At 36.8% G+C, this 17,440-nt stretch overlaps 1 protein-coding gene, 1 long non-coding RNA gene and 1 pseudogene across 3 annotated transcripts; 2 read left to right on the top strand and 1 right to left on the bottom strand.

Annotated features, from left to right (window-relative positions):
• Positions 1 to 1,459: 1,459 nt before the first annotated feature.
• On the top strand, positions 1,460 to 17,217 carry LOC113658145 (polymeric immunoglobulin receptor-like). 2 transcript variants are annotated; one of them, XM_027170373.2, is made up of 7 exons: positions 1,460 to 1,728; positions 1,827 to 2,129; positions 2,326 to 2,655; positions 2,794 to 2,850; positions 3,100 to 3,210; positions 3,399 to 3,433; positions 5,559 to 6,382. In XM_027170373.2, the coding sequence occupies exons 1-7, from the start codon at positions 1,689 to 1,691 to the stop codon at positions 5,622 to 5,624; spliced, it is 942 nt and encodes a 313-aa protein (XP_027026174.2). In that variant the 5' UTR covers positions 1,460 to 1,688; the 3' UTR covers positions 5,625 to 6,382. The 2 variants fall into 2 exon arrangements, with proteins under 2 accessions (XP_027026174.2, XP_047662782.1); XM_047806826.1 differs by lacking the exons at positions 2,326 to 2,655; positions 2,794 to 2,850; positions 3,100 to 3,210; positions 3,399 to 3,433; positions 5,559 to 6,382 and adding exons at positions 13,577 to 13,906; positions 14,016 to 14,102; positions 14,385 to 14,492; positions 14,562 to 14,599; positions 15,212 to 17,217 and having other exon boundaries at positions 1,467 to 1,728.
• Positions 7,086 to 17,440, bottom strand: part of LOC113658147 — a 40,456-nt pseudogene continuing 30,101 nt past the window's right edge.
• Positions 12,863 to 13,299, top strand: LOC113658152. The gene is made up of 2 exons (XR_007139225.1): positions 12,863 to 12,998; positions 13,106 to 13,299. It is a non-coding gene; the product is annotated as an uncharacterized LOC113658152 (long non-coding RNA).

The raw sequence follows: 17,440 nt of genomic DNA, 5'->3' as shown, positions 1-17,440 counted from the left end.
TGCATCAACTACATTAAAGAGAATCGCTTTATTTAAAGTGGATAAAATCCTCTACTTAACATTAATTGAGCCACAGCCACACACCTGACTCATGTGTGCAGAGTAGGTGAGATGAACTGGGAAAGCAGGCAGTGGGTCAAACCACTGTGAGCAATGGGAGGGGAACTCAATTGTTTCTGAATGCATTTTTGCGTGTTTTTTTCTACTTACACAATTATTTAGGTATACATACATATATTTTTCACAATAGAGAGTGCGATATTTGTAAAAAAAAAAAAAAATGGGGGGGGGGGGGCAATCCACGGATGGGGGGGACAACCCACGGATGGGGGGGACAACCCACGGATGGGGGAAACATGTCCCCTTCGTGTACCCATAGCCCCCCCCCCCCCCCCCCCCCCCGGATTTATGCCCATGCTGCTGATGTCAGTGAGCTTTAAAAATGCAGTTTTGTGAAAATCAGACTGTTTGTGTTTTAGAGCTGTGTAATCTGTCGCCAGAAGAGAAGAGAAGAGAAGAGAAGAGAAGAGAAGAGAAGAGAAGAGAAGAGAAGAGAAGAGAAGAGAAGAGAAGAGATACTAAACCAGAAAGTACTTTTGACCAACTTGCTCAATATAATACAAATGACAATGAGTAGATTTCAATAAATCTATAACTGCAAACTACCTGTCAGTGGTGTAAAAGTTTTCAAAGCAAATAAGTACAATACAGAAAGACACAACAAAATAATTAAAAAAATCCCCAAATACAAGAATATTATAGAATATTATAATAAATAAAAATTATTGCATGTGATTATTGAATTTTACCTTTCACTCAACTAGAGAAACTAACTGAAGCATTTTGTTTCTTTTAGAAATTGTTTCCTGTCTTACTTTCGTGCTACAGCATCACCACAGTGACAATGCAATGTTCAGCCACTGTGTTTATAATGTAGGAGAGGAGAGGAGAGGAGAGGAGAGGATGATATTCCTCTGATATTCCATTCCTCTTTCACAAAACCGGTAACCCTGTAGTCAGCGAACGGTTGTATTCCTTAAGGTATACATTCCTTTCAAAAAGCACCAGCTTGCAATATCATCTTGCTAACTAAGACCTTCCCCCACGACTGTTGGGGTTTCCCTTTATGGATTACTGTCAGCGGTATCCTTCTGAGCAGTGAGGGTTGGCCTTTTTTTTTCAAGAGAGCCTTCATATAACATACTCAGCACATCTTATCTTTTAACACACAAGCAATATTATTGCATACATATTTTGAAAGCAAAGAAAGAAAAAATATATTAAGAAATTAAGAAAACTTAATCACTTTAATATTCTCGATCTTGATCCATTCTTCATTTCTGTCTCGGTACAGAGTCTGATTCTTTTTCATCCATTGATATCTTCAAGCTTAATATTCTTGATTTTATTCAACAGTGTTTTATTCTGTTTTATTTTTTCTGCTGCTTGGATGAATGTCATGCAGATCTGTATCACTTTACTGTAAGACAATTTTAAGTGTGAATTCCTTGTTCTAAGATCAGCATTTTGTGAAAACAGGAAATGACAGATACTAAAGGCAGAAAGACATCAAAGACAAAGTAGAAAGGGCAAAGTAGGCATGAGAATCAGTAGAACTTAACATAGACAGAACAAATTTCAAGAGAAGTAAAGAAGTATAAGTGAAGTGAAGCTGAATTCATTCCAGGATGAAGATCCTCCTCATCATCATCCTTTACCTGATATCAGGTGAGATATTCTCCTTTAGTAACTGTATGTATTTATTCTGGATTTTAAAAGAATTAAAAAGGTTACTGACATAAGTGTGATTTTTGTTTGATTGACAGGTCCAGTAGACTGCTCTGATGTGATTGGTTACTCAGGTGGAAGTGTCCTTGTGTTCTCTGATATAAACTGGTACAAACACAATAGTAAATATATCTGCAAAGTAAATGAAAAAGACTGCACTGATATAATACGTGTTGACACCAAACGCCACCAAGTTCAAGAAGGAAGATTCAAGTTGTATGCAAACACAAACAACTTCTTCTTAGTATTGATCAGAAAGCTGAAGCCACAAGATGCTGGAATGTATAGATTTGGACTGGGGGATCAGAGCAACTTGACCATGAACTTAAAAATGTATAATAGTGAGTAAAAAATTATAATATTGTATCACACACAGTCAAAATATTTATATTATATAATAATATAGATTATATAATATTATAAATTATATATTATATAATCCAGAACTTGTACTTTCATAACTGTGCATTAATATTACACATCTATAAAGCTTAGAAAGTCTATTTTTATTTGTTTGTTTGTTTGTTTAATTGACAGATACATTTTCTGGGTTGCCAAAATTAATAAACGCTTATCTGGGGCAGAATATTACCATCACCTGTAACTATACAGATGAGTATGAGAGAAACAACAAACATGTCAACACAGTGGATGATGACACAAAATTTAAATCAATTCTTGATACTTACACAAAATTTCAAAACGGCAGAATCTCCATTTCTGATGACAGAAGTGTTAACGTTTTCAGTGTGAACATCAGCAATGTGAGAGAAACTGATGAAGTATTTTATTTATTTGGTGTGTGGAATGGAAAAGGATCAGTCAGATATTACACCTACTTTACACAGGTGTGGCTACATGTTACAGGTGAGCATTTTATTTTGTCATTTTGAAAATAAATCATTCTGACTGAAAATAAACCTCACAATAAACCTGTGTGTACAGACAGATGATATTTTTCAATCTCATATTTAAAACTGAGCACAAAAATTTCCCCAACAACAGACACCGACCTGAAGACCTCAGCAGCACTGATAGAAACTCCATCTGCAGTGTGTTTCAGTAAGAACTCTTTACTCTTTATACATAACTCACTCTTTCATCAATAGAAGAAACATATTTTTAATATTAAACATGAATACAGATTGTATTCATGTTTAATATTAAAATTATGTTTCTTCTACTGATTTGCACATATTTCATATTTTTCTACTTTATATTTATATTTGCACACATTATATTGTAAGATATGTGTTTGGTTAATGTGTTTGGTCTGTTCCTGTTCTGTATTGTGTCTGTTTCTCGCTACAGCTTCCTCTATTATCATCATCATCATCATCAGTGTGTGTGTGTTTGAGACTCTGCTGCTGATCGGAGGATGTGGGCTAATGATCTACAAAGTGAGACAAAAGAGAACACAACGTGAGATTTACACACACACACACACACACACACACACACACACACACACACACACACACACACACACACACACACACACAGAGAGAGAGAGAGAGAGAGAGAGAGAGAGAGAGAGAGAGAGAGAGAGAGAGAGAGAGAGAGAGAGAGAGAGAGAGAGCTGCTGTTCATGTCTTTGTTTATAATTACAGATAATACAGCATTCAAGGGTAAAGAGAATAAACAAGTGAGTAATCGTGTGTGTGTGTGTGTGTGTGTGTGTGTGTGTGTGTGTGTGTGTGTGTGTGTGTGTGTGTGTGTGAGTGTGTGTGTGTGAGTGTGTGTGTGTGAGTGTGTGTGTGTGTGTGTGTGTGTGTGTGTGTGTGTGTGTGTGTGTGTGTGTGTGTGTGTGTGTGTGTGTGTGTGTGTGTGTGTGTGTGAGAGAGAGAGAGAGAGAGAGAGAGAGAGAGAGAGAGAGAGAGAGAGTTTGTAAATGTGTAACAAAAAAAAAAGAGATCGTTTTGGATAAAGTTTAAAAATTACTAAAGTTTACGTTAATACTTTTTAATAATTCCTATCACCTCGCGCACACGAACCTGATTGGACAGCATTGGAATACATCACATCCGGTCGGCATATCGGATGCGGTGTAGTCGCAAAAGTTAACATTTTTCAACGGATCCAACTTTAAAGCCGCCTTCACACTGCACACGACGATAAGATGATAAGATGATAAGAATTATTAAAAAGTATTAACATAAACTTTAGTCATTTTTACACTTTATCCAAAACAATCTTTTTGTTTTAAATACATTGTTATTGATAAAAAAATGAATAAATTATTAATATTTATATTGTGTTATGATATGTGTTATGATATGTATTATTTTTAATGTTGTCCCCATGTTTCCTCAACAATTATTCACCGTCTTTCTGGATTGCATTGATTGTTTGTACTCCTAACTTCATTCACCATGATAAATGCTAATTAAGTTTGCAAACATTTAGCCCATTTCAGTAACACGCTTCCATGCTTCATTTTTCCTGTAAGCATCTCTGTATGATGCAAGAGTTGGATCATAAAGTAACGGGTGTTCGGAGACCGCGAGAATCACGCTTCTCTCCCATGTTGACGTCTGCACGATCATATTGCACATTACGTGCGACTGTCACTAGGGGGCCAAATCCGACAGTCGTGTCCGTTTGTCGTGTGCAGTGTGAAGGCCGTGTAGGCGTGAGAGTGTACATGTTTGACTGTGTAAGAGTGTGAGAGTGTGTGTTTGTGTGTTCAAGTAACTGTGCGCATTATGTTCTGAAGCTTGTTGTGGGAATATTGTAACGAGTGGAGTGGTACGCCTTTAAGAGCAATGTGCCTTTATTTTGTTGTGTATACTAGTTGGATGTGCGCATGCTTCAGTTATAACACCACATGTGTGTGGAAGTCTGATGCTACAACCGACATTCCCTTTTATTGCGGAGGTTTTTCCAGTGTACGGAGGAATAAACCGTTGTGATTGAAACGTTTGTGAGTTCTCCGTCCTTATTTTTATTAACCTTGAGGAGCTATCCATTAACGTGTTACACTATGATACAGGGCTCTCAAGTTTTGAAGACAGGCAAGCGTGACATTAAAACAGTTCGGCTCAAGCCCAGCCATTTTTAGGGTCATGATTGAGGACAATGTCCCGTCCAGAAACGAGCTGTTTTGTATTGGGGTGTTGTTCAAACCGACCATCGAAAATACCCTCGCTAATGAATGTTTTGTTTTTCATTGGTTGTTGCGTTACATCTTACCCAGATAGTGCTATATTCTGATTGGCTATTGTGTAGCCTCTTTTTTTTTTGATTGGCTGATCGGCTCGACTGAGAACTCCAGTGGAGACGCACTTGATTCCTGCCTGGTTCAATAGATGTGTGGTGGGAGAGCGTGAGAAAAGACAGAAATACGTGACTGTCACTATCAATGCGTGACACTTGACAGCCCTGTGACAGAAATCTATATGTGATTTATTGACATAGAACTTCAGGAATTTCCTCATTGATATAAATGAATGAATGAAATTAGGACATGGAAGCCTTTATTATCACCACACAGACATTACAGCACTGTGGAATTATTTTATTTGCATATCCCAACTGAGGAGACTAGAGTCAGAGCACAGGGGGAGCTATGATACAGTGCCCCTGGATCAGGGAGGGTTAAGTGTGGCAGCTTGGCAGTGCTGGGACTTAAACACTGCCCTTCTGAGCAACAATCCAGGCCCTTAACCTCTTGAGCCACCACTGCCCCATACACAATAACCTTAAAGTGAACACTGAAGTCATTACTGTGAGACGATTTGAACCACTAATATATTTTTTTCTGCTTTCAGCTTACTCCTGATTATAACACAGATTCAGCTTCTGTGTATGAAAACATCAAAATGAGTGCAATTTAAAACTGCACCAGAGAAAGAATCAGTCAGAACTTCCTGCTCGAGCTGCTGAACTCTGTTGTGCTTAATGTTCTGAGCTGCATCATAGTGGCTCAAATCTCAACTCTGTACTGTTTCTCTCTTTACTTCATTATGGTACTGTTATCTACTGTGTGTGTGTGTGTGTGTGTGTGTGTGTGTGTGTGTGTGTTTGTGTGTGTGTGTGTGTGTGTGTGTGTGTGTGTGTGTGTGTGTGTGTCTGCTTTTGTTTTGTTAAATATAAAGTTAATTGTGAGTACAGCGCTCCTGAGCAAAAGTTTGACAGTGCTGAAGAAGAATTATTTCAAAAATATATACTTTAATTTGTTTCATTTTACCAATCTACAAGATGCAAAGTGAGCAAAGAAAGAAAAATCTAAATCAAATCAGTATCTGGTGTGATTACTGTTGTAAGGCCCTGGCAGGTACAGGATGGAGTTACAGGAATCTTCCTGGGCTCCAATTCTGGTTCTCAGCCAACAAACCCAAATAAATACAAAGATATATCTTAACCAATTGTTAATTTATCAGTCAGAAGACAGACAGAAATAGATAGTAAAAAGAGAAGGAAAAAGAGTTAAAGAAAGGAAAGATGTAAGGCAAATAGACAAAGGAATAGATGTAAAAATAAGAAAGGTTGTAGAGTTGTTTAAAGACTTAAATATGAGTGACTAAAAGAAGACAATGAGGGATCAGATGCTGTACCTAGACAGCTGGAAGAAGAATCCAAAAGAAAGGAAGATTATAATGCATTAAGTTTTATTTTCAGAAGTTCAGGAGAACTCTGAATTGCTTTCCTTTTTCTTATGTTCATGTATTCTCCTATAATAGAATTGATAAGATTAATATTCGCTGTTGAAAATTTGACGAGCAAGTTTCAGTCATACTGTATGTAATTACAGCTTTTATAACCATATACATGTATAGAATTGTTTAAAGATGAAGAACAAACATGAGTAGCACTCTGATTGTCGCAGACGAGAAATGTTTGGAGGACAAAATTTGAGTCTGGACTCGACTCGAGCGAAATCCAACTGGCAATAGCAATGTTACAAAGCGTATATAAGGCCCATGAAATGTCATCTTGGTGTGCATTCTAGTGTAGGCAGCCTCAGTGCATGTTAAACTCTATGTGCATCAGAGAACATACACAAGCTTACACTTGGAGAGTGTTTCTTGGTTTGTTATAATCTTTGCATTTTAATTACTTTTACTTATTCTAATACTGTTTGATTATTTCACTCACTCATTTTCTACTGCTCATCCGAACTACCTCGGGTCACGGGGAGCCTGTGCCTATCCCAGGCGTCATCAGGCATCAGGGCAGGATACACCCTGGACAGAGTTGTTTGATTATTTAAATATTTTATTTATTATTTTCTTTAATTTTACTTTACATATATTACACACATTTATCTGTACTATATTGCTTTTAATAAAAACAAGGCCTCCCATTGTGAGGACCCTGAAAAGACAAAAAGATTGACCAATTATACCAAGCATGTGCAAATGATCATCAATTTCATACGTGGGTTGAAACCTACAGCTGTGTAGGAGCTTCAGCCTGGGTATGCGTTAAAAATGCGTTAGAAAAAGTGAATGTTTCTTCAGTTTTGTAGACAATAAACCAGCGAAATATATAATATAATGATGTTTGTGATGCCATGATTAATTATAAGCTAATTAATTATTTAGTTAGAAACATTTTTAGAACTATTAGTGGTTTATTACTGATGTTAGAGATGTGGCTTAGAAATTGAGGAGACAGCTAATATAACAGCACACAGTTCTGTCCAATTGACCTTTTTCCAATAAAAAAACACCAACAGTAAGTTACATGTTCTAACTATCATTAATTAACTAGTCATCTGTTTAACAAGATAACCGTTTTCATTTCAATATGTGCTGTAATTACTGCTAGCAAACAGACTTCATCTTCAGCAGAAGTATTTAGACCAGCTGTTTTCCTTAAAACTATTGGTTAAATTCTAATAATCATGTCGCATTCTGTTGCTAGGTAGATTATGCATCAGCCAAAAGTAGTCTTGTAGTCTTCTATAAAATCTGTATTTCTATAATATCCAATATTCACAAATGTATGCAAACCTTTTAACTGCTAACATTGCTAACACTTCTTAGCTGGTTGACTAGTTAATGACAGCTAGGAATGTTAGGGATATCCAGCTTGCTAATAGTCTTAATATTCTGCTGGGAAAACATGACAATATGAGTGTCAACTGTTTAATAACAAAATGGTGTGCTGCCTCTGAGGTCTGACCACAGATTATTAACCAATCAATTCCATTCTGGCTCCGAGGTACAGATGCTTTCAGAACTATCCCGGTGACTTTGCAAAGATTTAAAATTTCCCAGTGAACTTTAGTCAAAAAAAAAATATCTAAAGCTATCCATAGCTTCCTAAATTCTGTTGCATACCATCACTGGTTTCCTGGAACTTGTCCCTGACGCTCTCCAGCTTCTCCATGGCCTTCATGTTGGGGGCACTGATGCGCTGGAGGCTGCTCTGCTGCTCGTTCAGCCTCTGCTGCAAAGTGTTCATCTCAATCATGATCTCTTCCTCAGACAAAGCATCCTGTTCAGGAAACAGTTGGCATCTATGTGGTTTTCATGTATTGTATAATAATAATACAGTCTGTGTTATAGAAATTGCACTAAGATTGATTTGGAATTTTTAGTGTAAGCTTGTGAAATACTTTGAGGTCTTCATGTAAGTTGTTGTAGTTAGTTTCTATGAGAGCCTCCTTGGCATGCACAGAGCTGGAGGTTGGACTCATGATGGACGTGGCTGCTGATGGACTCATCAACTTGGGAACGTCCCTGCACAAGGCACCAATAAGCCAAAGCTTCACAAAAAAAAGAGAAATATCATCATCATAACCAGGAACTGCTTTATCCTGATCAGAGTCATGCTGCATCTAGAGCCAATCCAGGAAATACTAGGTGAGAGCCAGGAACACACACTGGATTGGGCAACAATCCATTGCAGGGCACAATGCACACACATATTCACACCTGGGGCAATTTAGCATAGCTAACTGATCTACCAGCATGTTTTCGGAGGTAGGGGGAACCTGAGAACCCATGAGGAGAACATGCAAAATGTTGCATGAACAGTAACCCAAGCTCAGGATTGAAGGACCCTGGAACTGAAATGATTTTCTTTGCCATCACCTTCTTAAGTCTTTCGATCTCACTCTCATCCATCTTTACAGCCTGCTCCCACATCATCACTTTCTCCTGGTCCTCGTTCAGTCGGTTCTTCTCATAGTCCAGCTGAATGGCTCAGCGGGTCTTTTGAGTCAAGAATTCAAGTCTGTAATATTATTAAGGTGAAATGAGTAGGCAATAGATGTGCAGTAAAGTCCAATTGTTACAAGCACTCACCGTTTTTTAGCAATCTCATTCTGTCTTTTAACTTTCTCGTCTTCAAACTCTCAGATATTTCTCACTCCAATCTCATTGCAGAATTCCACAAATACCTCATCCTCCACCTAGAAGGCAATATCGTTACTAATTCAACTGACAGTCATGGGTCTGAATTCTGAGTTAGAGATGTACTGGTATTCAGAGATGGGCCACAAAGCTGCTTCAAACTCCTGCCTGGCCATCTCCACAGCTCCCTGTTCTCGGTCCAGCTCCTCCATGTCTGCTTTACGCTTCTTGTACATCTTCTGAGCATTCTCCAAAGACTTTCGTGCTGCCTCCAGCTTCTTTATCTTGTGTGAGGTGTTCTCCTTGGTCTTGATGTATTGAGGCCATTTCTGGTTTAACTCGGCATCCTTCTCTCTGTAGGAAGCAGACAGAATATTCAGGAGTGTAAACTTTGTTAAAGTCATTAAAGACATCATTTCAGTGTATTTTATTCAAATGCTTATTTGAATTTTATCTCAGAGCTTTAACACACAGCTGTTGGATTCTGAAGGATTAATTAATGAGAAACTTCTTTGTCATACACTTTATCTCTTTCTCCACATTCTGCTGCTCTCTCATCATTCTTCCCAATTCTTTCTTCTTGTCTTTAAGCTCTTCATCTATATGATCCATCTTCTTTCTATCTTTCTCGATCTCCCGGTTATGCTGGGACAGCTCTCGGTTGAGCTTCTCAATTTCAGACTCACTGTGGTACAGTTTGAAAAGCTGTAACTGCACATTAGCTCTAACAACCTCGTCTTTCAGCCTCTGGTAACGCTCAGCCTGGGGATGAGGAGAGACGGACAGATTTTGTTTTAGGTGATAAGCACATATAATGTGCAGAAGCAAACAGCACTGGATGTTCAGATAAGCTTTAGACAATCTGATGTGCTATTCGGTTATCAGCAGACCTCCTCTTTCTCTTGATTGGCCTCTTTGTGTTCAACCGCAATGTTCTTCTTACGTAATTGAACTGGGTGTCCTCTTCAGCCTTTACCATCTCTTTCTTCCTGCGATCATACTCCTGAGCTAGTTTCCCAGAACGGGAGATCTCCTCAAACAGAGCCGTTCTCTCTTTGGGATTTTTCATAGCTATGGATTCCACAGCACCCTGTGAGAAGAAACAGCATAGAAACAGAAAACTGTGAGCAGTAGGCTGTAAAAATGGATTGGCTGTAAAAATGGATCATTGGTAGCTAGTGGGTGGGAATAGGTAAATAAACAAAATGGAGGGAAATGGGGCTGAAATATTATTTATTATCAATTTAAAATCTAAGATGTCTTTGATGTATGTCATAATTGGTGTACTCATTATCATTCATATTGAAAATCTTTTTTAATGTGAATTCACGACTACCAAATTTTAAATTGCTGAAAAATAATCAGCTTGATTTAGCCATTCATCTAGTTTTAGCTTTAGAGCAAAAAAAAAATCATTTTGAAGTTAATGTATTTGTTTTTAAAACAAGATGCCCTTATCCAGAAAGATATACAAATGTGCTTAAGTCTCTATCACTGAATACATTAACTACACTAGGATCACTAGGTTACAGACTTACAGTAAGATACCATGAGGCTAAAACACTGTTAAATTTTTTTGGAATACACACATACAACAAACAGGGGAGAAAGTGCTAGCTCAAATTTTGAATAAAACAGAAAATAGAATTTTTGTTTTAGTTTTTACACAAAAGAATCTTCTCATGAATAATCTACTTACTGAATACATCATGGGGAACAATCAGATGTCTCTGCCCACAGTTTCCTACAAACCTCAAAGGGCATTATGGGTATTCTGTATTCAATTCAATTCAGATTTATTTGTATATCACTTTTAACAATGTACATTGTCTCAAAGCAGCTTTACAGAACATGAGAAACATACAGAAATGTAAATATTATACATTATATTATAAGATTAGTATAATGCAAAGTTTCAAGATTAATATTGGATTTATATTTCAATGTGTTTGTATTTATAGCCAATGAACAAGCCTAAGGTGACTGTGGTGACTGTGGTGAGGAAAAACTCTCTTAGATGAAAGAGGAAGAAACCTTGAGAGGAACTAATCTAAACTACTAATCTAAAGGACTCGAAAATGAACCTCATCCTCATCTGGGTGACAGTGGAGGGTGTGATTATAAACTGTTATAAACACCAGAGAGTGTTATTATGAATAATGTCCTTCCTATAGTCATATAGAGTCCGACAATTCTGTATTGATTAGAAGGTTGTCCTCAAACACCACATGGTGCTAACATCTCCTCTTTGAATGCTTGTATCCTCATAAAGCATTGAATAACATTGCTACTAAAATCTTTCATACCTGAAATACTAGGAAGTTCCTGGCCTTGATGAGGATTCCCAGAACAATTCCTCACTGTACTCTGAGAGTCCTACCACCTTGTTGTCAATCCGATATTCAGATGAGGCTAAAACACATCAGTGCATCTAAAACACTGACAAAATTTACAGTTCCAGCATTTGGCAGACACCCTTATATGCAGAGCGTCTTACATTATCTCATTCTTATACAACTAAGCAATTGAGTGTTAAGGGCCTTGCTCAGGTGCCCGACAATGGCAGCTTGGTACATTTGGGATTGAACTCACAACCTTCCGAGTGGTAGCCCAACACCTTAACCATTCACTGTACCGATTATACTGTAACTCATGTGAATGTGCGCTCATGTCCGTTATCCTCACAGTACACCATACCGACACATGCACGGTTAGCTGCAGGTTTTCTTACCGCCGCACCATGAATCAGGTCTTTCAGGGTTTTAACACGGAGGTTACTGGTCTTTTCTGCCAGAACAAAACTGATGGCGTCCATCAGGTTGGATTTTCCTAAACAACAAAGAGGAAAAATGTGCTGCAAATAAGACAGAGTAAAGGTCTCCATGCATATTGTCCACTCCTATTATACCATAAGGAAAACGTATATATTAAATTATTATTGTATATTTATTGTTCTGTTCTTTATGTCTAAGTCAAGTCAAGTCACTTTTATTGTCACATCACATCACAGCACATGTGACTTGGTGAGTGAAATTCTTGGGAGCGAACTCCAGAAATCGCAGTATATATGTTACAAAAAGGAGAGGAGAGGAGAGAAAAGAGAAGAGAAAAGAGGAGAAAAGAGAAGAGAAAAGAGAAGAGATACTATACCAGAAAGTACTTTTGATCAACTTGCTCAATATTATGCAAATGACAATGAGTAGATTTGAATAAATCTATAACTGCAACCTACCAGTCAGTGGTGTAAAAGTTTTCAAAGCAAATAAGTACAATACAGAAAGACACAACAAAATAAAATACTAAAAAAATCCCCAGATACAAGACTTTAGAATAATATAGAAAATTAAAATAAATAAAAATGATTGCATGTGATTATTGAATTTTACCTTTCACTCAACTAGAGAAACCAACTGAGAGTGTGAAGCATTTTGTTTCTTTTAGAAGTTGTTTCCTGTCTTACTTTTGTGCTACAGCATCACCACAGTGACAATGCAATGTCCAGCCACTGTGTTTATAATGTTCTGGACATTAACTTACATTACAATAGATTAACAATTAAGAAATAAAATATTGTGAACAAAAAAATCTATTAAACAAAGCAAACAGTATTTATGGAAGAATGTTAGAATGATGTCATGCAGATCTGTATCACTTTACTGTAAGACAATTTTAAGTGTGAATTCCTTGTTCTAAAATCAGCATTGTGTGAAAACAGGAAATGACAGATACTAAAAGCAGAATGACGGCAAACACAAAGTATAAAGGGCAAAGTAGGCATGAGAATCAGTAGAACTTATCTTAGTGTGATAGAACAAATTTCAACAGAATTGAAGTAGAATTGAAGTGAAGCTGAATTTTTTTCCAGGATGAAGATCCTCTTCCTCATCATCCTCTACCTGATCTCAGGTGAGATATTCATCTTTAGTAACTGTATGTATTTATTCTGGATTTTAAAAGAATTAAAAAGCTCAGTGAGGTTACTGATATGAGTGTGATTTTGATTTGATTGACAGGTCCAGTAGACTGCTCTGATGTGATTGGTTACTCAGGTGGAAGTGTCATTTTTTTCTCTGATATAAACTGGTACAAACACAATAGTAAATATATCTGCAAAGTGAATGAAAAAGACTGCACTGATATAATACGTGTTGACACAAAACGCCACAAAGTTCAAGAAGGAAGATTCCTGTTGTATGCAAACACAGACCACCACTTCTTAGTATTGATCAGAAAGCTGAAGCCACAAGATGCTGGAATGTATAGATTTGTACTGGGGGATCAGAGCAACTTGGACATGAACCTAAAAATCTATAATAGTGAGCAAAGAGTATATAAATACATTGTTGTATCGCACACAGTCAAAATATTTATATTATATATAATATTGATTATATAATATTATATAATCCAGAGATAGTACTTTCATAACTGTGCATTAATATTACACATCTATAAATCTTAGAATGTCTATTTTTAATTGACAGATACATCTTCTGGGTTGTCAAAAATAATGAACGCTTATCTTGGGCAGAATATTACCATCACCTGTAACTATCCAGGGGAGTATGAGAGAAACAACAAATATGTCAACACAGTGAATGATGACATTAAAATTAACAGAATTCTTGAAACTAACACAAAATTTCAGAACGGCAGATTCTCCATTTCTGATGACAGAAGTGCTAAAGTTCTCAGTGTGAACATCAGGGACGTGAGAGAAACTGATGAAGTATTTTATTTATTTGGTGTGCATTATGGAGACGGATCAGTCACATATAACACCTACTTTACACAGGTGTGGCTACATGTTACAGGTGAGCATTTTATTTTTTCATTTTGAAAATAAATCAATCTGACAGAATATAAACCTCACAATAAACCTGTGTGTACAGACAGATGATTTTTTTTCAATCTCATATTTAGAACTGAGCAAAAAAACTCCCACAACAACAGACACCGACCTGACGAACTCAACAGCACTGATAGAAACTCCATCTGCAGTGTGTTTCAGTAAGAACTCTTTACTCTTTATACATAACTCACTCTTTCATCAATAGAAGAAACATATTTTTAATATTAAACATGAATACAGATTATTGTCTTCTTTTGGCTGCTAATGTTACAGATTGTATTCATGTTTAATGTTAAAGATATGTTTATACTTTTTATTTGCACATATTTCATATTTTTCTACTTTATACTTATATTTGCACACATTATATTGTAAGATATGTGTTTGGTTAATGTGTTTGGTCTGTTTCTTTTCTGTATTGTCTCTGTTTCTGGCTCCAGCTTCCTCTGTTGTCATCATCATCATCATCAGTGTGTGTGTCTTTGAGACTCTGCTGATCGGAGGATGTGGTCTAATGATCTACAAAGTGAGACAGAAGAGAACACAAGGTGAGATTTACACACACACACACACACACACACAGCTGCTGAAAATTAATGTCTTGTTTATAATTACAGATAATACAACTTCATTCAAGAGTACAAAGGATAAACAAGTGAGTAATTGTTTGTGTGTGTGTGTGTGTGTGTGTGTGTGAGAGTTTGTAAATGTGTTTGTTAGTGTGAGAGTGTGATCGTAAGCTTGTAAATGTAAGCATGAGTGTGAGAGTGCACATGTTTGACTGTGTGAGAGAGTAAATGTGTGAGAGTGTGTGTGTGTGCACGCGCTCAAGTAACACTGTAGCATTGTGTTCTGAAGCTTGTTGTAGGAATAGGAAAGAATTCTACTGTATATCTGGTTTATTTACATAGAACTTCAGGAATTTCCTCATTGATATAAATGAATGAATTAAATTGGGACATCGAAGCCTTTATCATCACCACATAGACGTTACAGCACTGTGGAATTATTTTATTTGCATATCCCACCTTAGGAGGCTAGAGTCAGAGCACAGGGGGAGCTATGATACAGTGCCCCTGGATCAGGGAGGGATAAGTTCAGTAGCAGCTTGGCAGTGCTGGGGCTTAAACACTGCCCTTCTGAACAACAATCCAGGCCCTTAACCTCTTGAGCCACCACTGCCCCATACACAATAACCTTAAAGTGAACACTGAAGTCATTACTGTGAGACGATTTGAACAACTAATGTAATTTTTTCTGCTTTCAGCTTACTCCTGATTATAACACAGATTCAGCTCCTGTGTATGAAAACATCAAAATGAGTGCAATTTAAAACTGCACCAGAGAAAGAATCAGTCAGAACTTCCTGCTCGAGCTGCTGAACTCTGTTGTGCTTAATGTTCTGAGCTGCATCATAGTGGCTCAAATCTCAACTCTGTCTGTCTTCACTTCATTACTGTACTGTACTGTACTGTGTGTGTGTGTGTGTGTGTGTGTGTGTGTGTGTGTGTGTGTGTGTGTGTGTGTGTGTGTGTGTGTGTGTGTGTGTGTGTGTCTGCTTTTGTTTTGTTAAATATAAAGTTAATTGTGAGTACAGCGCTACTGAGCAAAAATTTGCTGAATAAGTGCTGCAGAAGAATTCTTTCAAAAATATATACTTTAATTTGTTTCATTTTACCAATCTACAAGATGCAAAGTGAGCAAAGAAAGAAAAATCTAAATCAAATCAGTGTTTGGTGTGACTACTGTTGTAAGGCCCTGGCAGGTACAGGATGGTGTTAGGAAGCTTCCTAGGCTCCAATTCTGGTTCTCAGCCAACAAACCCAAATGAATACAAAGATATATCTCAACCAATTGTTAACTTATCAGTCAGAAGACAGACAGAAATAGATAGTAAAAAGAGAAGGAAAAATAGGTAAAGAAAGGAGAGATGTAAGGCAAATAGACAAAGGAAAATCAATGTAAAAATACAAAAATTTGAAGAGTTGGTTAAAGAGTTGAAAGACTTAAATATGAGCGACTAAAAGAAGATAATGAGAGATCAGTACCAAGACAGCTGGAAGAAGAATCCAAAAGAAAGGAAAACTATAATATAGTGTAAAGTTTTATTTTCAGAAGTTCAGGAGAACTCTGAATTTCTTTCATTTTTCTTATGTTCATGTATTCTCCTATAATAGAATTGATAAGATTAATATTGTTTATTTTGACTGTAAACTTAGATGATTATGTTTCTGGCAGTGAAATCTTAAAAGCGCAGTGTGCATTCATGGGTGAAATCTGCAAATTAAGTGTTTCAACGCTCACTGTCGAAAATTCAACAAGAAAGTTTCAGTCATATGTCACAGCTTTGCAGCTGCAGGAAGTTAACTGCAACCATATAAAGAATTGTTTAAAGATGAGAACAAACATGAGTAGCACTCTGAGGGTCACAGACGAGAAATGTTTGCAGGACGAAATTTTATGTTTGCTGTCGAAAAAGCCCAAGGGGTCCAGACTCGACTCGAGCGAAATCCAACTTGCAATGTTACAAAGTGTATATAAGGCCCATGAAATGTCATCTTGGTGTGCATTCTAGTGTAGGCAGCCTAAGTGCATGTTATACTCTATAGGCTGTCGCACCTGACATTCAGTTGAAAACCACGTTTAATAGGTCGGTACCTAGACTGCCGTACTACACAAGCATGTGCAAATGATCATCAATTTCATATGTAGGTTGAAACATACAGCTGTGTAGGGGCTTCAATCTGAGAAAGGAACAGACAAACTCTGCTAATAAGGTGAAGTTGTGGAAGACAGTTTCATGTCACAGGTCATACACCATGGCAAGACAAAGCAAACAGTTTGTTCTGAAAGAAACAGCAAGTTAAAAATCAGGAACAACAAACAACAAGGGGGAGAAAAACAGAAAAAAATTAAAAAGTTTTTTCTAGGAAAGTGATGAAGCAGGAAACAAAACATCAAACTCTGAGCAAAGAAACAGGTTAAAAAGAGCTACTTAAATAACACGAATAAAAAAAACAAAAACAAGAAAAAACGTTTAGTAGTTGGCCTGCTGGTTTTCTGAGTTCAAATCCCAGGTCCACTAAGCTGCCAATGCTGGCCCCTGAGCAAGGCCCTCAAGCTTCAATTGCTCAGTTGTATAAAATGTATTTGTATAAAATGTAGTTGTATTAAAAGTCTCTCTGGATAAGGGTAAGTCTATCTGTCAAAATGTCATGAATGTAAATGTACTGCTAAAACATTGATCATTCAATGATGGAAACTTTATTAAAAGGATGATATATATATATATATATATATATATATATATATATATATATATATATATATATATATATATATACTGATGGAATTAATTAAAGTTACACATGTTAAAAAGTAAGTATGTTTGTGGTTTTATTTCTTAGTACTTTCTGAAGTCACTTTATTTCAGTGTTTAACTGCATATATAGAAAAGTTTAAAAGCTGACCAAGTAAAGATTTATTACAAGACATT

Source organism: Tachysurus fulvidraco, chromosome 23 (assembly GCF_022655615.1).
Source record: "Tachysurus fulvidraco isolate hzauxx_2018 chromosome 23, HZAU_PFXX_2.0, whole genome shotgun sequence".
Lineage (NCBI taxonomy): Eukaryota > Metazoa > Chordata > Actinopteri > Siluriformes > Bagridae > Tachysurus > Tachysurus fulvidraco.
Note: the sequence above shows the minus strand (reverse complement) of the source record. Positions and strands in the feature narration are given on the sequence as shown.